Source organism: Siniperca chuatsi, linkage group LG2 (genome assembly GCF_020085105.1).
Source record: "Siniperca chuatsi isolate FFG_IHB_CAS linkage group LG2, ASM2008510v1, whole genome shotgun sequence".
In the NCBI taxonomy this organism is placed as follows: domain Eukaryota; kingdom Metazoa; phylum Chordata; class Actinopteri; order Centrarchiformes; family Sinipercidae; genus Siniperca; species Siniperca chuatsi.
This window is the reverse complement of record NC_058043.1, coordinates 19,878,500-19,899,048: the sequence shown is the minus strand read 5'-3', so window position 1 is coordinate 19,899,048 and position 20,549 is coordinate 19,878,500. Positions and strand designations below refer to the sequence as shown.

The following is a 20,549-nucleotide window of genomic DNA, read 5'->3' as shown; positions in this document are numbered from 1 at the left end:
TTGAGAAAAATCATGACCCAGATAATTGCAAAAATAATCTTTGACTCATATTTCTTTCACCCTGAGTCCTCAAAAGATTAATTTGGATTAGAAATTCAGTTTTTATGTAACTTTTCGCCTCACAAAATGTTCAGCAGCATACTGTGGAATGTGCGTGCACATGTTAATATGTGTGTGTGGGCTGCTGCATGGGGCCACAGTCAATAGGACTGTGTGTGAGGGTTTTCAGTGCAACTTTGAGAGCGACAACACTCCCAGAAACAGTGTGAGGAGAGAGGGGGAGGCAAACTGTGGAATAAATGTCATTCATTATTAAATAGCGATAACACATAAAATGCCTTTGTCAAGTCCATTTCAAAGGGCAAAGTTAACGCGAGTTGTAGATTAAATTCTGATTATGTGACATGGTCTATATTTTTCATTATAAAACGCATGTGTCATGCTTAACATCACTGTACTATGTTGTAATTCATGAGCGGACAGTGGGGGAGAGCTACAACCTCAAATATGCTGAGCGAGTAATTACCACGACAGCAGGGAGGAGATGGGGGAGATCTGAGTGACAATCCCTTTCATCAGCTGTTCTAAGTTCAATACCAGCGGCCAACCCCCTCCCCTGCACTCCCCCCCAGCTCAACCCTCACTAATAACCCTCTTCTCTCTCTGTCCTCTCCTGCCTTCCTGCCCTGGCAGGAGGAGGAGTCCTTCCTGTCATTGGCAGCGCCTTTTAAAGGAAAGGCTGTGAAAACCAGGCTGCTGTCCAGGAGATGGGTCCATAAAAACAGCAGCACAAACACTTAAAAAGGAGGTATACACACAAACACACATGTAACGGTGCACAAAGGCGCACACACACATTTGCACGCGCTCACTTAGAAAAACAGAAATCCTGGACAAATCCTCAAACCCGCAAACTCTTACACAGTTGTGAACTTTGTCCTGCAATTTCAGATGTACTGTCGAAATTTGGGCCTAAAGAGCATAAAATAAATCTTCAGGAAGTCACAGTTCACACTCAGTTGAGCTTGACAATGTGTCATTCAAGGCAAGGTTTAAGACAAAACCTGGAAAACAACATTCATGTAATATTTTGTATTTTGTTTTTTCATGGTCATGGAGTTTTTTCTGGAGAGTGTGGGGTGGGGGTGTGTTTATGGGACAGGTTGTTAAATCTGGGTTTGTCCCTCCCATTCATCATCATGCATACAATGCACCCTTTCTTTTTTATAACACCCAATAAACCCAGCTCTCTATTTTTGCCCTTTTTTGATATCACAGAGAGTCCATAGAGTCAGCTCCCACCTCCATACTAGGCACCCTGAATACAACTACATGGCTTCTAAAACACATCTACTATGTCAATGAGATGAAAAGTTTAACCTTGTCCCTTCTTGTATAATAATGGTCCAGTTAGGCTCCTGTACCAGATTTCACTTTAAGTTTACAAGCTTTCATTTTGAAACTCTTTTAAAACATGTTTTGTCAGCTAAACCACATTTTTGCAGCTAGTGTGTAAACATTTAGCCCACCGTAGGATATCTGACAACTAGCTTAGTAAACATAGAAGATGGACTAATAATTCAGAATCATCAAAGGCCAATCTCAGCCAAAGTTAATGTGGTGTGGTGGAGACATGGCTGGAAGCCTTAATACGCCACAATCAGAGACAAGTTGGAACACGACTCACTGAACCTCACAAGATGTTGTTTTAAGTTTCACTCAGGTACAGTTACCAATCAGCAGCCTGGGATTGTCTCTGTTCCTGTAGCTTTTATAAGAGTAATAGCAAAAATATGCTATTCCGAAAATGTTTAGTCATGTGCATTCCCAATAGATGAGTCTCTAGGCGTTCACAGTCAAAGGTAAATGCCGTTAATGCGCAAACTGTAACCTCATCACTGCGAATAAACAGATTAGAGTAATAATTTGATTACAGTGTTTGCATGATTCACAGTAACTAAATAATCTGACATGACATGATTTGTTTGATAAACTTGTTTATGACCAGAGAGAGGGATGTGTGGCTGTCTGTAGGAAACATCTTACTGATGCCATAAAGACAGAGAAAAAAAGAAAGAAAATAGTGAGACTGTGTTTCAGTGCAAATTTACTTGCAGGGTCGGTTGTAACCTGAAACCTTCTTTTTTTCTGACCACCTAGCCACTCCGCTGTTTGTGAATCGAAAATCTGCTTTGCCTTAGCCTCTGTTCACTCTGTGACTTCTCTGGCAGACTCAAAAACACCAAAAGAAATCAGACTAATGTCTAAACACACATTTGCAGTTCCAAATACTACAACATTAACATTAGCAACAACAACAATTATTCAATACAACATTTTACATTTTTCATAATAATATCAGCTAATAGTGTCCTATATATATTATGATATTATACTACATCATAACATATATCCTCATATTGTGTTTCTTATGACTATTACAACAGCTTTAATCTGGTTATTATTAAACTATTAGGTAGTAGTGCATGCAGAGCTGTTACATTACAGCTACAAGAATCTCTGCTTTCCTTGAACATATCACACACTGACTGAACTTGAATTTCCAGGTTCACAGAGGTCGTTTAGGCTTCATGGTGTAATTTCTGTCTCACCAGCACTGAGAAAGTGACAGCGTTCAGGAAAGACAGCCCACAGGCATCAAGAGTACAAGCCAGTGTTTCATGACCTAGTGACACAGATTACCTACTTTTTTAAGAAGAAGAAGAATATTTAGTCCCTTCTAGTCCAAGAAATACAACCTAAACCCTAAAACTACTATCTTTTATTTCATAAATCAGGCACATATCTTCTGTCTTTATCCACTACTAACAGTAACAGCATCCCCATTAGCTGTTCTCCTGCTATGTGATGATGGTCGAGAAGCATTGTTAAACTAGCTTTGAAGAGCCAATTTAAGGAGAAGAGGCTGCCAGAGAAAAAGGAGATTATTACTGAATGAAGAGGAGAGCATTTCCCCTCAAGGCCTGAAACACCAAGATACAAAGAGTTACGGGGGGTTTAATCCCAAATCCAACTTCATCCCTCCACTCTTCTTTCAGCCCTCATCTCTTTTAACTGCCCATGCCCCTACACTCCGCCTAATCTCTTAATTGACTCTTTGTAATTGTAATTGAATCATTAAAAGCTCTTGGTTACGCAACACAAGGCTTGCAAGCTGAGCCATGTGTGAGCAAAGAATACACACACACATTATTGCTGGGAGGAACACACACACACACATGCTGATACACACTACTGGAAGGGAAGATCACGTGTAGAAAGAGGGGGTCTTCAAAAGAGGAGATAAAAAACAAATGTCACATAGAGGAGAAACTCTCCCCCCACTGCACAAGAGACAGTGACAGAGAGAGCGGACAGACTTTGGCATGTCCCCGCTCCCTTTAATGCCTCCTGACGTTGAAACAAAGGAAGGCAGAGAGGTGCTGAACTGCCTCACATAAAAAAAAAAACACAGGAAAAGATGACCCCCCTCCTTAACAGACACACACACACACACACACACACACACACACACACACAGGGAGAGAAAGCTTGTGTCAAAAAGACACAGAGACCAAAATGCTCTCAGGAATTCAACAGTTCATGTTCACTGAAAGCAAACTTTTATTCACTTTCCAATTAGGGCTGGTGATCAATTACCTTCTTTGATAATGAAAAAGTCCAAATGTTGACATGTACCATAAGCAAGTGATCAGTGTCAAGGGGCCAGTGGCAATGTTTTTTTTCACGGGGGGGATTAAAGAATTAAAGAGGTGAAGTAGATTTTATTTGCTGAGCAATGGCTGAGACTGAGGTTACACATAATATTGTCTATTTCACTGTCTCTTAGTCTGACTGAAATGATTTAAAATGTGATATCTTACAATAATTGAGCTACTTTTACACATAATAGACTACCAGCAATTGTAGAACAAAGTGTACCAGCAATGCCACTGAGTCTACGTTATACATGGAGCTGCAACATTATTTTGAATATCAATTAAACTGCCTATTATTTGATCGATTAATTAATTAGCATTTGGTCTGCAAAATGTCAAAAAATAGTGAAAAATTTTTCACAATTTTGACATCTTCAAACACCTTGTTTTGTTTGACCAACAGTCCAAAACCTAAAAAATATCAATTTTACAATGATTCATTGTCAGTGGTATAAAACTGAGAAAAGCAGCATATCATCACATTGAAGAAGCTGCAGCCAGAGAACAAAGTGGGATGACGATAAATCGATTATCAAAATAGTTGGCATTTATTTTTCTGTCGATTGCCTGATCAATTAATCAACTAATCGTTTCAGCTGTAGTTATAAGCAGTGGGATTTGCAGTCCACTAGCCCAGCCTCATGTTTGAGAGAGATTGATTGAGTTAAAAACGCCCCCAAACCCCTGAGGTCAGTTAATTAACATCTTTTCAGTTCCTTCAGTCCATGCAAAAAAAAAAATCTGTACACATGTATAGTTTCTTGGCTGATACTAGACCTGCAGCCTTCACAGCTTTTTTATATAAAGAAAAGATGATTAATGAACATTGTGGACATTGTCTGTCAGGCTGGCATCTGGTGAAGCTCCTTAGCGAGTTGAAACAGGCCCTGCTGTGGTGTTTGTCATCCTGACTGCTCATCCATCATCATTAGCGAGCTCTGAGCACTTGACAGTGCTTGATGCCCTGGTATCTAAATAATTACTGAAGATAAATAGACTCAAGGTGCTCAGTGGGGACATCCCAAACCGTTTGAGCACGGTGGACAGAATGTATTTTGAAAATAAAAATTGTGCGCTCAGCTCTGTGATGCATATTTATAGACTTCAGCACGTCAGTTTCAAGCAGGATAGAGTCAATGTTTAATTTTCCAAGCCGCAAAGCCAAGTGTAATCAAAGAGTCTAAAAGTGGACTCCGTGACAATAACAAAAGGTCTGCTTATTATTTTGCCAGATAGAATGTGTTTTCCTCATTTATCTGTGCAGTGTTTGTCTGTGTGACTGCTCCTGTGTGGCTGTAGGTTTTTTTTCTTAATACCTGATCAATCTGTGCCTTACCCCCTCAGGTCTTTTGGGGAGTTGTCAAAAGAAAGTTTAGTGGAGTTAGGAAACGGGGAGTGCATATATGTCAAGTGATTTATAATTTATCTTTTAGCAATCGACTTCTCATACAGTCATCTTTTCCTCTGAAGATTATTGCTAAAATTAATGAAACTTCTTTAAATTGCATAATCGCCAACATGATTCCAAACTATGTAAAGCAAAAGATTGCTCTTATGGTGAAATGATTATCAGTCCATTCGTATCTTTGTTTATCTTTTGTAAACTGTCTGTTTCTGACTACCTGTGGCTCTGTGTGTGAGTTTATTGGCCAAATCACAGCCGTGTGATTTCATTTGCCTTCAATCTGTCAGTGCTGTTTCTGTTTGGACGTTGGTGGTTGTTGTTTTCTGGACACATTGCCGGGTCAGGTCCCCGGATTGTTTAAAAGAGCTGTCAATCATGTGAAGTCATTCATAAAGAAAACAAACATGATGATGTATAAATATGCACTCCCCAGCCCAGTCACTCACTCTCACAAAGCACACTAAGCACATAAACAAACAAAAAGCGGGGTGAGAATGGGTACACAGAATTGAAAGGAATCTGACTCTTCCTGTGGAGAGAGCTCTATGATAACAAAACCAGGACTCTGATAAGAACACACACACGCACACACACACACACACACACACACACACACAGCTGCTCTTTTCCAGTCTGATGGACAGGATGGAGTACTCACACTGAATGCTGCCAGTCCCGGCCCAGGCGAAGGGGTCCAGGCCGGAGAAGTAAGGGGTGGCCTTGGCGAGCATGCAGGAACCTTGTCCAGACACATCAAAGAGGGGCCGCGGGGCCAGCCCCAGAGCCTCCATACAGTCAAACATGCTCCTCTCAAATCACAGAAAACACAACTACAGCCCTCTGCTTTTGTTCTGCAGCGAAGCGGAAAGAAAGTGAAAAACTGAGAAAAAGCTTCCTGTGACTGAAAGTAACTCAATTCCCTGCTTGGTCCAGGTGTTCCCTGTCTTTCTGTCTGCCTGTCTCTTGTTGCCCCTGCCACTGCCCTCTGACCGCTGTCTTGTCTCTTCCAAACTAAGTCCTCTCGATGGACAAAATCTCTTCTTTCTTGCCTTATTTCTGCTCTACAATCCAAACTACTTTTACCCTCTTTTTTCCCAGATCACTTGCTTGCCTGCCTGCTTTGCCTTGACTGCTGTAAGTGATCTCAGCTCCCCTCTTGCGGCTCTCTGGGCCTCTCACACTCCACCACAGACTCAGCCAACTATCTGCATGTTCTCTGGCACAGATAAAGGAGGTGGGGCCAAGGAAGAAGAAGGAGGGGCGTAGTGCCTGAGGGGGTGTGTACCTGCTTTCTGATTGGCCATGCTCCAAACTATCTTTCGCTCCCTCTTTTCTCCTTCACGTTTTTCAACTCGCCTCTTCCTATTTCATATTCTGCAAAAGAAAACAAACACTCCTGACCTCCTCTACCTCTTCCCTCGACTCTTCTTTCTTGTTCTGCTTTAATTCCCTTTTTGTTTCACCACAGCAGGAATATTGCCTCTCTTCTAAAAAGTAAAGCACTGCCACCTTTCGCAAAAAACTCCCACCTCACAGTCTGTTCGGAGCAAGAACGAAAGATACTGAGAGAGAGAGGCAATTTAGTGAGGGTGTCATTTCCTAATTTTACCAGCTTTCACTGTAAATGGATGCTCTCCGGTGGTTTCTGTACAGGGACAGTAGGATTATATGCCTCTCTGAGATCTAAGTGGCCACAGGAACTCACCTGCTCACACACACTCAGTTCCTGCAATTTCCCCCAAATCAAAAGCCTATTAAAAGAGTATTGTGTTGTATTTTTACTATGATTCATATTTATTATTATTATTGTGTGTATAGTGTATATATAAAAATACAATGAAACAGTGAATAAATAAGATGACAAAAAGAAAGTCATCAAACAAAACAAAAAAGCGACTATAATGCTTTATTTTATGAGTTCATTATTCCCTGATAATTTCTTGAAAGTTTCCTAGAAAAAGAGCTATGTAATTTGGCACAAATTGTATGGAAAATAGAGGCAAAGTTCTGAGTCAGTTATTAGATTTTTGTTAGTGCATTAAGTTTATAAGCAGCTGTTCATTTACAGAGGAATTTCCATAAAATTACTTTAAACTGAAATAAATATTCTTTCATTATTCATGTATTATTGGAAACTTTATGCTTTATATAAGTTGAATTGTATGCTTGTATTTAGACATGTTTCAAAATCTTCAAGGGCTATATTCACACTCCTAAAGGACTCCCCTAATTGCATCCATTAATTAATATTTAATATTTTTTGCAATTTTAAGGTGGAAGTCTGATCTGTTTTAATCCACACATTATTCTGTCTTTTTCTTTCTCTGTATTCATCCATCTCCATGTCTCTCTATTGCGTGAAGTTTTATTTGTCTCTTAAAGTTTCTCTTTCTCTCTTTCCATTTGGTCTTGGCATGTGCAGATATCTGATTCAATTAAATTCAGTCCTTCAATTCAGTTCACGTGGATTCAGTTATCTTCCCTACCAGAGCTTATTGGATACTTCAGTCACACTGAGGTGCGAGTCTGCTGCAGGCGAACCACACTGCCCTAGAGTCTGCATAGTTTGTATACGAGACAACCTCACCCTCCTCCCTTTCCTTCCCTCGTTCAAGAGGGATGAACTCTGGAAGAAACCCCCACTGGGGCTCTAATACCCCCTTCACACACACACACACACACACACACAATGACTTCCCAAATTGTCCTGCCTGTGGCTTCGTATGTTTCATACTGCTCTTGTGTGTTCTTGTGTGATCCTCTATTTTCTTTGTTTCTTTGTTTGTTTATATTTCTCCCAACCCCCTGAATCCATTTCTTAATATATTTTTTGGATTATTATTTGGAAGATAATACGATGTGCCCTATCTGTTGTTTTTTTGCTTAACTTTTTTATTCATCTGGCAAGAACTCTTTTAGTTATCCCCTCCTCTTCTTGGTCTCAGTGAGTGGAGTTTTTACCTCTTTCACCATCATGGCCAGGAGTCACACACAAATACACACTACTATGACACACTGCAGAGAGCAGAGCTGCACAGTATCAACCTGCTGAGCTCTCTCCACACCTTGAGACAATTACCCTCCCCGCCTCGCAGCACCCTGCCCCCTGTTGCTGCTTTGAGGAAAGAGACACACAAATTCAGGGCGAATGTGAAGAAGAAAAAACTTTTAACAAAACATAAACTCACTCCAACAGCAGCTCTCTGCCTGTCTCACACACATACACACACTTTGTAAGAGGAGTGAGTCACATTACAGCTATTCACAATCAGGTTCTTCGGCTATTCATCCAGTCGTCATGTCTGACACAAACACACAGAACTGAACAATGGCCTCTCTCTCTCTCTCTGTTTCTCCACAGCAGCTCCTCCAGCTCGGACGCAGATATTTGCACAAAGTCTCACTGCGGTCATCAGCAAGCGCACAAATGTAGTCACAAATGTGAGGCAAGGAGCGTGAGACTGCTGGTTTGTGATATTCATGGGTGTTGGAATGTGCAGCCTTCAGAGTGGCAGTGGAAATGTGTGTGTGTGTTTGTGTGTGTGTGTGTTCGGACGCATGGACAATTATGTGTGTATGTGCTAAAACAGAGTGCCTGTGATGAAAGACACAAAGAAAAACACATAAGCCTCACTCTGTGCCTTCAGGTTTTAAGTTACGAATATCACACACGCACACACACAGACACACACTCAAAACATTAAAAAGAAGAAGATGTGACTAGTACAGAAATTACAAAAGGACATTGTGTTCAAATACACTTTTTTTCCTCGTGATCACTGTAGTGAGATTAATTCCTTTTTAAAACTAAAAAATGATTTCAGTGTAGACAGAATTTTGATCCTGATGTCAAGAAAAAAGACAAAATACATTGTTCCAAAAAACTTTTGAGAAATAGTTACTTATTCCTGAGAAAATGCAGAGATGGTATCATGTATTTATACGGATTCCAGGAAGTACTGGGCAAAAAAACTTTAGACAAAAAGAGTTCCTTGTGTGTTCTCACTAATTTCCAGTTCCCACTGCTAGTAGAAAAGAAGAGAGAACTCACTGTATGATTGAATGTACAGCAGGGAGCTTTAGATGTGGATATTCGCTAATTTCACATCCAGGGATGTTTTGAGTTTCATCTCACTAGGGAACAAAGTCCAGTCTTCCACTCACGCTGATTAGGACCTGGTTTGAATTAATTTACTAATCCCAATTAAACTTCTGCTGTAATTTTGTTCACTTTGCACTAATGAGAGATAAGTAATTTGTTGTAGCTTCACTTGATGGTAAAGAATGGGCTCATTATTTGCATGGTTAGTCTTCCTCTTTGAAAATAATCAGTACTGAAAATCCTTGTTGGCTAACCGCCACAAGTTTACATACGGGATGTCTACAGAGTTAATAAAAAATGTTTTTTAAATTAATCTAGCTGATGGATAAATGAGTCAACTCCTGTCCCACATTATGATGAGAAGCGCATGATGAGCAAACTACAAGACAAGTGAAAGGCTGTAAATGCTTCCTATTATATTTAAGTGATCTTACACTTGTTCTGCATATTGTCCACCTGTACAACAGTACAGCTACACCAATATGGAAGTTTTTATTGTACTTTATTAGTTGTAACCCACAGAAGACAATTCACAAATGTGTACCATGACACACAAATATTTCACTATGCACAAATATTTTTATTTGTGTTGTGTAAGGTCATATCCACAAAAATACAGAGCAATTTGCAAATATGCATAACACTACTTGTACTACCATGTACTCAATACAATTAACTCATAATCATAATCTGTGTCCAGTGTTCTAAAGTGGTCTGTTAAATGATTTTAGGCCTGTCTAGGTCGTAGCACCAGTTAGAATCATAGCTAGGCTAGCGTTAGCGTTTAGCATACACCTGGAACAGTCCAGCCCATCCAAAGGGGCGGGTCTACAGATGACTCTTCTTCAAGTACAGACTGTAGTTCCGTCATGTGAGGGAATCTCCCCACCTGCTGGTGTAGCTAGTTACTGTACCTCATATTGCAGATTCCTTTTTACAGATCTGCTGCGGAGAGAAATGGACTTGAGATGAATGGGGTTTTTTTTTATTTAGAGGGTATATGAGCAATATAATGCATACATCCTCTGTGCTGGCTGAGTGTTGTGTGAACTAATTGACTTTTGTCAGGATAATTCCTGGCTTGCACCCCAGAGAAAAAATGAAAATAAAAATTACCCAGTCAAGCCTTCCAAGTATTGTTACAGGTGTGACTTAACACACTTTTGACAATACCTATCCGTGATGTTAGGTGTGGTCAGAATGCTACAGACCAGAAACTTCCGAACAAAGGAGGTCACTGAAACAACACTTCAATTTGGTTGACCTAATCTAGAAGAGCTTTTTCCCCCTCTTCAATAATTCTTTTTTAAATGAAATGATGTACAATCCTGAAAATAAATCCAAATGTGGGAAAAAAAATGAAAAATTGTAATAAAGACACTGATTTATAATTACATTTTTGGGGGGATCAAAGATGAACATGCTAAAGCTAGGAATCTCATTATGTGGAAAAGTATTTGTTGAATCATTGGTGTTGAATCACTGGTGTTGATCCATTTTAAATTTGCATTATGGGTCAATTAACTTTGCTTCAAAACTTAGTTAATACACCTTTAATGTATTCTGACAACATTGAAATGTCACAAGAGTTGACATCTTAATTTACATTAGCCTGATTCATTTACACACATTTCCAACTTTTCTGCCTTCCGCATGCACACACATCCACATACAAAGCCTCACTTGCTTTACTCCACTACACGCACAACATATAATTACCAAATATACCTATGTTTAGGCAAAGAAAAACAAAGAAGACAAAGTGTGACATTACAGAATTAAACTTTTAACTCAAGTAAAACTTTTGATTATTTAAATAATGTTACTTTGTAATCTCATTACTACAAGCTTAAGAAATCCAAAGTGGTCTCCTGGTTTTACCATGTAACTGTAATTCTACACTTGATTCCCGTCATCTATCAAATAATGTTGAAATGCTATAGATAAATGTGACTGATCATATCTTTCTGTTTCTGTCTGTTTATGTATAAAAGTCCCAGAGGCAACATGTCAAAGATATAATGACATTCTGAGTGCTACTAGCCTACTAGACTGGAGATACACAGATAATGGCTGCTCACTGAACACATTATCTGTGTGCACACAATGACACACACACACACACATGCGTGCACACACACCGATTACCAGTTCAGTAGGTATTTCTTCACCTGATGTCAGTCTTACAGGATGAGAGATACTCCACAAACATGTTTCTGTATAAAGTGTTTGCTTTGGACACTGCACAGTCTACAGAATATTGATCAATATAGGGATTAATACAGACACAAGCTAATCCACCTAGTGTGGGACACGATTTCAGTATACAGCAGTCAAATGTAGATAACTTGATTAACCTGAGGATAGTAGCATTATATAAATGTACTAATGGCTTTAAGCTGCAGGTAGCTGTATGTATTTGTTCTGAAACTGCAAAAGTTGCATTGTACAGGAAGTAAAGAAAATACCGATATATAAGGCAAACTAAACCTGGGTAATGTCAAGAATGGGAATTGATGACACATTTTTACTGATGATCTACTGTCAAATGAGGAAATTTTACATTACCACAAAATGCTACCTTTGTTCCACTTGATATCTTGACATGTTGAATGTTTTCAGTATCATTCTGGAGAGTGGAGAGCAAAGAATGTATATTGTGTAATGCTTTCAGGTTTACCTTTGTTGAACATAAAGTACTATGACTGAAGCAAAATACATACCCTTTTTCTGATCACTGTAACTCTGAGTTTCAGTGAATATTTCTCTCTCTTATATAAATTTATAGCAACTTAAATTTGCTACAACACTACCAATACAGGGAACTAATAGTGTGGAGTGCAAGGGTCAGAGTTATAATTATCTGAATGCAGATTAAATTAAATAGTGCTGTGACCCTTTAATGTAACATCATTAAACGCTATGAAGAGAAGAGAAATAAAGGAAAAAATATAAGGAAAGAAGTTGAGACTTTTCAGGAGCATATTAGAGCAAGTAAAGGAGAAAAGGTCCGTCACTGTTCAAATCAACTTCCTTTTCAAAATATGCAGTGTTGACAGTCTTTATATAAACTCTTGCAATGACTCTCTCTGCGGTCTCGCTCAGTCTCTCTGTCACTGTGAAGTGCAATAGCGCCTCCTGTGACTCAAAATGGTCTCTATCCAAACACACTGCTTTTGTAAGTTGAAATGAGAAACTCTTTCATTTGCCAAAAGCCCCATCCTTCTTTTAAGGAAATTTCTGTTTCTATCTGTTCTCATGAGAATTTGAAATATTTAGATTCTATGGAAAGCAGCAAATTACACAAAGGACCGTGTTATGTTTGCTGTTTTTTCCAGCCTGCCTTCTCTGCCATCTGCCTGGTTTACCACATGGAAAAACTCTCTTCTCTTCTCAATACATGATTTAAAGCCTGATTATAACCTCAAACTGGCCCTGAAGACTTTTCCAAAATTCCACTGTTTTACAAAGAAACAGGGCTGGTCAGGACATGGACATTCGGCACACTATCTTGTCATGTGCAAGGGTGTGGGATTAGGATTTCTTGCCTCCCGATTGACCCTTGGACCAGTTGGAACCCTCATGATTATATCAAACATTTTTTAACACATTTTTTGTAGAACCCAAACTAGGCTGAATGTGACATTGTAATTCTGAGCTGGTTAAAGATGTAGGTCTCATGAAATGCACCAAATGGAAAATCTTTTTGTAAATGCACATCTTTCAGAGCATTGCACTCTATTACAGTGATGTATGACACATCTCCATAGTTATTTGTGTAAGATGTGTAAATTAATAACAAATTGTTTTATTACTCACACAATGCAGCCATCTCTTTGGGAAGGTCTGCCCCAAACCGGCCGAAGAGGTGGCTACTGGCCAGTAGGTCAAAGGGGGAGTGGCTCCGCATGGAGTTAAAGGTGAACGGGTACATAGCACGAGGGAAGCCGGTCATGTGACGCACTTGGTGCTCCCTGTTGGTTGCCATCATGAAAAGTGCTTCTGGTAGTTCAGGTGAACTCTCTCTGACTGTCTTGTTGTTTCCTCTTCCTGTGTCGACTTTGTCAGGGGCCTGCGGTGAGTTTGAAATGGGCCGATGCCATTCAGCCCCTCTCAGCTGCTGGCTTCTCCGCCGTCGGGCTGCAGAGGGGTGAGAGGGATGCTGACGAGGGAGGAAGAGCCAGGAGCCGCGTAACCAAGGCCTGACCAGGTCCAGACTCTGTAGAGAAGGAGGGAAGACAAGAAGGATGGGGTTAGATACTGGAACGAAAGTCTGGTTATTACCGCATTGGTTGAACAACTCACCTAAAGTCAAATCAATAACAAGAAATCATACAAAAATATCATAATATTATAATATGTCACTTTCTGTAATCAAAGCAATACCTGAAATAACTCAAAAACAAACTCCAGATGAGGAAAAAAACCCCAAAGAAGACAAAGAACAAAAAGAGAGCGTTGAAGAAACAGTTGAACAGAGAAACAGAGGGTCTACAACACTTTCCTCCTGCTTTTTGCCTGTCTTCAAAGTAGTGAAATGATTTCTGGCAATGCCATATGATTTCAATCAGCAGAACTGTATTATAAATGGTCTCTCTGTTCCCTTTGCCAGTCTGACTCTAGCCAGCCAGCCCGAGAACAGCCAGCCATAACATGGGTACAATTAACCCTTTACGACAACAGATACACATGACCTAGTCATTCTTACTGTACCCCACACCATATACCTTCTGCTGAAGCTGAAACTGCTGAAGGTTTGTGATGATCACAGTATCTCACCTTCTTTGTCTCTGAGTACTCACATAGTGGCTCTGTGACCCTGTCAATATGTTAAATGAGGGCAGCCCTCCCCTCTTGTTTCTCTATGACTCTCTCATCCCCTTCAGTGATTTCATGAGTGGGCGGAGCTTAACTCTCTGTGGTGGAGCAGTGGTAAATACAGCTCGGCCAAAGAATGTCTTGTTGTTTTGGGCCTGCTTCAGCATGAGAATCAAACACCCAGGGTGTGTGAGAGGCAGACTGAAATAATTCTGAATTTACAAATGTCCTTCATTAAACTATGAACGATGAATACACAGAATCAGCAGAAATACTGAGTGAATCAGAGTGAATATATATATATATATATATATATATTGAGAGGAACTATTACTAATCTGTCTTTTAAACTACCGTTCATTGGCAAATCCCTGTCCTTGTCTCTCATTCGTGCTGTGTTACACAGAATACCTACACAAATACAGGTACAGTATACATATATACAGTCACACACAGAAGATCCTGTCAATTACAGTGCTACTGCAAAGGGTCACCCCACACCTGATTTAAAATACGCTGTTCCACATATGGAGGTAAAAATACTGGCCAGAGGAGAGCCCCTTTACAAGACAGAAACATGCAAACACACACTCAGATGCACAAATCAAACCAGTGTGTGCACTGGTGTGATTTGTGATTTTTGCACACACAAGCAATACTTCTTTAAGGGGTTGATCCACTCAAATGACCTCTTGTGGTATTCCTCCAAGCAGAATGTGGTTTTATTTGTTCAGGTTTTGAGATATCTATTTCTGAGATTTCTGCCTCCACCCCAATACAATGGATATTAATAAGTTTATTAATGTTAATCACAGAATTCAAAAATCACATTAAAAAAAATTCAACAGCAACATGTCCTTCCAGAAACAGTGTCCCAGTTACTCTCGGTAATCCACAGACCTCTCTGTCAACAGTTTTCATAAGGACTATTTCTTTGGTAGAAAGCAGTTCCAGTTAAAAATGTTTACAACGAAAAAACTTGAACAAATATATCCCAAATTGTTTGGATGGCTCAGTACCACTAGAGCTAAATGAAAAAATGTGTTTACTCTCATGAAAACATGCTTTATGTTGAAATGTTAGTTGCTGCACTTTTTTAAAAACCTCTAACCATAACAGTGTGCTCCAGATTTCATCACTACAGATCCTGAGAAAATGTGCATGTGTTTGTTTGTTTGTTTTTTCATTTGGGCGAACTAACCCTGACAGTAAATTCATAATAAAGTCACAACAAAATGTCTTATTTTTCGTTGAGTGGTTCATCTCTTCTGGTATTCTTACCCTTGTGCAAATTAATTACGCACACATGATAAGACATTTTTTCTTTAGATATCAGGACATTTTAGACTATCAATTAAACATATATATACACTCAGTTGCCAGTTTATTAGGTACCCCTGCATTAAAACTAATGCAGTCTAATACAAAAGCACTGCAATAAATCCTCCCTTCATGAAGATTATAATGTTAAGATTTTGTTGAAGCAGAGAAGAGCTGATTCAACTTGGATGATGTAGTTTGTGGTGCTGTTGAAGTGTATTGCATTACACTCAGGGGTGTTTCTGATATTTAGTCTACTCTCATTGATATAAATGGGGTGGACAAACCATTAGACTAATCATCAGGCATCTGGGCTACTATTATTAGAGTAAAATTCTTCTACATCCTTTTGTTGTTACAGCAGCTATTTCTTCCCACAAACACATGTACACACAGTACATATTGCACATTCACAAAGCCACAAAGTCAGCGCAGTGTGTTGTTTTTAAAGTCATATTTCCCATATTGACATTTTTCTGTAACTGCTTGGCTCTGCTGTGGTTTTTCTTCACTGTGAGTTAGGGAGGGTCCCTGCGACTATTTTCACAAAGAACGTCTGTGTTTGACGATCAAAGAATGTCAAACACAGGTTGGGCAAAGTGTGTAGTGATTATAAAAGTGATTACATACATGGTGTGGAATGGTCACATTTTGCAGAACATATGTATACACATACCCCTCTGAAAGCAGAACACAGAAACATACAAGCACGGACATGTAGGCTGCAGAAGTACACATACACAGATGTTCTGTGACTTTAATCATGTTCATGGGCAAGTAATCAGTGGAAAACACACTGCGTTCACACATGCTGAAGCACCACTGAAAGCTGCAATTGACCTTGAAGAATGAAGAAGTAAATACAGGATGGAGGATCCTTCCACAGATGCAGCTTTTGAGTCGTTTGACTTCAAGTTGACTCTTAAACCAATCAAATTCAAAGACTGAAATCACTAGTATGAAAGCCAGATGCATAAAAGGGTGAAGAAAAAATAAAGTGTCGAAAGATGAAAAAAAAGATGGAAAAAGATAGAGGGAAACAGAGCAATAGAAAGGGAGGGGAAGCTCATAGGAGGGAGTTTCAAGCATCTGGCAGGCCATGTGTAAGAAGTGAACAGAGTCCTATTAATTAGAGCCATACTGGAAACTGGATTAATAAGAGAAAGAACGGACTGTGGTAAAGCAGCATGGGAGGAGGGAGAAAAAAACGGGCCAAGTGGTTGCAGAAAACATACATAAAAATAAAGAAACGGTTTTATTTCCACTAATAAACTATGAAATAATGTGCACCCAAGCCAAGGAATGGTTTCTTTCTCCCCCCCCCCACTCTCCCTCCAGGGGGAATACACCTTGGGTAGGGCAACAAAAGCAGTGCTGTGTCTCCGGGCCTCCAGGCCTCAATGCTGCTTTTATGAGACCTGGCTAGGTCAGGTCAGACTGGGTCACCTGGTCCTGGTCCTGCTGACACACAGGCACACACAAATACACCAACACACACACAACACAAAACTGATGCGCCCATTTCCCAGACTATGGGGATTAAAAACAGCTTTGGTGTAAAAATGATGGGGCTTTCCATCTTTCTGTCTTCTCCAACAAGCCGCTACATACAGTCAACGTTGCTTGTTTTCACATAACTTCCATCGAACTAAGCTTTTAGGGAGCTATGTCATTGTGTTCAGCGCATTGTTGCAACAGTTGTAAACATCGTTCAGCTGTAAACAGCTGAAATGACAAAAACAATTTTTTTAATAACATGTTTTAAGTGCTTATTAGGAGCATCATCTGGATCTGGTTATCCTGCGTGTAAATGTGACTGAACTTTATGGTTTTTCCAACTTAAATCAGCTTGAGGTTACAGTTATGAAACTACACACACACACAGAAGATCATTACTGAGAGTCCGTCCACACTAAGCTGGTTAATTTTGAAAATATAATTTACACGTGAAAACAACCTGTGTCCAGACTAGCATTTAAGGAGCTCACCTTTACCAAATTTGCAACATGCAAGCTGCATATCATTTCTTCTCGCTCACTTTGACATGTTTAACAATTCAAAATAAATTCCATACTGAGCTCTGCAGGACTCGCAATTTGTGGCCGACAATCATTTGTGAAAGGTGACACTGCCACCATTTGCATTCTGCATGGAAGCAGTACTTGAAACATTGGCCCCTGGGTTGTTTTCATAAAGATCTCTATTCATACTGAACAGCTTAATCTCTTCTTTTTCATCCTATTTTGGTCGGCAAAAAACTAAACCGTCACAGCCACCATCTGGTCAGGAGTGGGACAGACACAGCACGTTACTCTGCTGAATCTCAGCTGGTTAAACCTCCATTCTGTCCCCTACTGTTCTCTGTGATCACCTATACTGTGTTCTAATTCAGCCGAACATATGATTTTGTAGTTCTCATTTACATATATTTCTTTTTCTACTGTCAGGCAGTGAACTTGCAAAAAATAATGATTTGATCATAACTCGTAAATGCTACCTGTTGAACAGACACTCATGCCTCTATTTGATGTTGATTAAGTCATCTGACAAAATCAACATGCTGAATGCAATCATCTGTATTTTGTGATTGGATGTATTAAAATTTAAACTTTGTGTTAGAAGCGGCAGAAAGTTGTCCTCGTAAGTTTACTGCCACACAGCCACCTGCGTCCACACAAAAACACCAAGCCAACATTTTAAGATTTATCCCCTCTGGGAAAAATTCTGATGATGAAAAAACTGAGTACGAAGCCTCAAACACAGAGAAAAAGTTGTGTTTTTTAATTCAGCAGGTTTAGTGTAGACGTATCCTGAGCTGGGTCCTCACCAAGAGCTCAAATTAAACCCTCTATCACTTTAACAGGTTTGCTGTATAATAATATACGCTCAATCAAGACACTGTTCTAACTCTGTTCTATGTATTTATGTATTGTACATAATGAAAAGCTTGCATAACATTATGGCAGTAAAGGGCTTTGTTTAGGTCTTCGATCCATCAGTCTCTGCATATTGAGAATTTTGGTTACATTTTCAGTTGTTTTTTTCGGCCCATTATAAAAAAATGTCCTGTTGGTGTGAAGATAATGTGGTGCAACATTTTCAGGGAAATTGATGACTGGAGAATTACAGTTAATCTTCCGTTTTATGGTATAATGAGCCCACTTTTAGAGCTGAGAAATGTGTGGTAATAGGAAATCTACGTTTCTTCTTTCTTCTACGGCCGCAGTTAAAATGTTCCGAAAATGGAGCTTGATCAGGGTGCATAGGTTAATAAAAAATATATATACATGTCATTTAGAACTGGCACTCTTGGCTATCCTCAGTATAAAAGATCAATGGATCATGCAAACATGAACACATTTTTTAACGTTAAACCCTAATCACGAGCAGAATTGGAGCCAGATTGATAAATGCATGTTAGTGTTTGACCATGTAGACACAGGTTTTTCCCAGGTCACAGTCTGAAAGGACTAATAGCTCCAAGTTTCCTGCTCTGTTCTTACTGTTTGGACAGGCTTCGCAATACCGTATTGCCTGTGTACTCTTGCATGGTGGCCATCAGTACACATGTCGGTATGCATCAGCCTGTTTTGACTATTCTTTGCTTTGGAATAAAACAAAAAAAGAGTTAAATATTCAATTACAACGAGAACTCTTTAAACACTCTGAATCCCTGCATGGTTCAGAGTTTATCCCTCTTTATTTTTACTGCCGTCACCTGATTCAGTCTTACTCTGAATAGTCTCTTGGTCACCCTCAACTTCTTTTTTGTCTCAGTCATAAAATCCACCACATACACAGGTCATTATTACTGACATTTAGAAGTGAACTCTCCTTGTAACAGAAGAATTAGATGTGTATAGATGGGATGAATGTGAATAGGTCTAAATTTACTTGGAAAGGGCTGACTGCAGGTTGACTGTATAAGTGGTATCATTCGCCAGTGCTTGGTCAGTGGTGGATGCAGTGTCTTCCTGGGTACCCTGTGGTTTGAGTTGCACCATCTGTCTCTGCTACTGGTCCTTTTCCCCTCTGCTGTGTCCCTCCTGTAATGTTATACACCGTGTTCTAAACTGAATCTGAGAGTAGATAGTCAATAAACATAGGTGATCATCTTGACTTTAGTAAGCCATGTTTAGGGAGGGAGACTTCATGTCTGTTATGAACATTTTTTATTTCTGTGGTTTCATATTTCTGGTTTGTTGCTAGCCAGCAGGTTATCTGGGACTTTATTTATGTCAACTTTACATAGTCTTTTCATTAGATGTAATTTCTGTGTTTTTAACTTGACATAACAGGCTTACTATAATGTCTTTGTATTGTCTTGTACTTTCATCATTGTGTAATAATACTGGTTCGAATCCAGTCCCCCCTCCCCCCATATTTACTGTCTGTCTGTCTACTGTAGGAATAAAGGCAAAACCACAAAAAATCTCCCTATTATTTGTAGCGTGTCATCAGTTCTTCATCAGTAAAACCTGCACACTTTGGACTATGCACGGTCAACATTGTATTTTTATGGTAAAGCATCATGTGCACAATGGGGAAATGGGGTAAAAAACTTGTCTCAACTACAAAGAAATACAAGGTTTCAGTCAAAAACTTAGAAGAACATGGAAGAAATGAACAACAACATTATAAACAGTTCAAAAGGTAAATGTTAATATTTTCCATTAAATCGAAGCGGTGTCATTTAATTGACTCCAAACTGTAACCAGACGGTATAAATGCTATGCTCCACAACACATAATGATGTCCTTTATTTTGTGTAATCATGTGGTTGATTAGTCCTCAATGTTAGCATATCAGATGGGTTGCATGATGATGTTTCTTTCTGTCCTTTTCTTCCCCAGTGAGAGTGTGAACACTTGTCTAAGACAAAAAAAATAAGAAACTGTTTGTCTGATAATAAACACACTTTGATCTTTTGGACTGAGAACAGGTCACATGAACCGAAAAGTCCGCTCCTTCCCTCTGTGCTTTAACTTTCTGCACTTTTTCTCCTGTCAGTAAATAGAAAGTAAAATATTTCCCAACTATTTAGTCATCTTTCTGTTTCCAAACTTCCAGTGTGTGGGTTCAATCCAGAACAATGTGAGTCAGATGGAAAATAGGCAGGTATTCAATGGTAAAGTGCTACAGGCTTTCTCTTGAATTTGTTAGTTTCGCTATCTTGTTAGGTTCT

General features: G+C 39.4%; 1 protein-coding gene across 2 annotated transcripts in view; it reads right to left on the bottom strand.

Moving 5' to 3' along the window:
- Nucleotides 1-20,549, bottom strand: part of LOC122888405 (retinoic acid receptor gamma-A-like) — a 48,136-nt gene that overhangs the window by 10,521 nt on the left and 17,066 nt on the right. The window contains exon 3 of one of the 2 annotated variants that reach the window (XM_044222825.1): nucleotides 13,046-13,445. In XM_044222825.1, the coding sequence (XP_044078760.1) occupies nucleotides 13,046-13,445 (400 nt within the window). Of the gene's footprint in view, nucleotides 1-5,782; nucleotides 6,554-13,045; nucleotides 13,446-20,549 lie in introns of those variants that run through there. The other variant, XM_044222835.1, reaches the window with a different exon arrangement.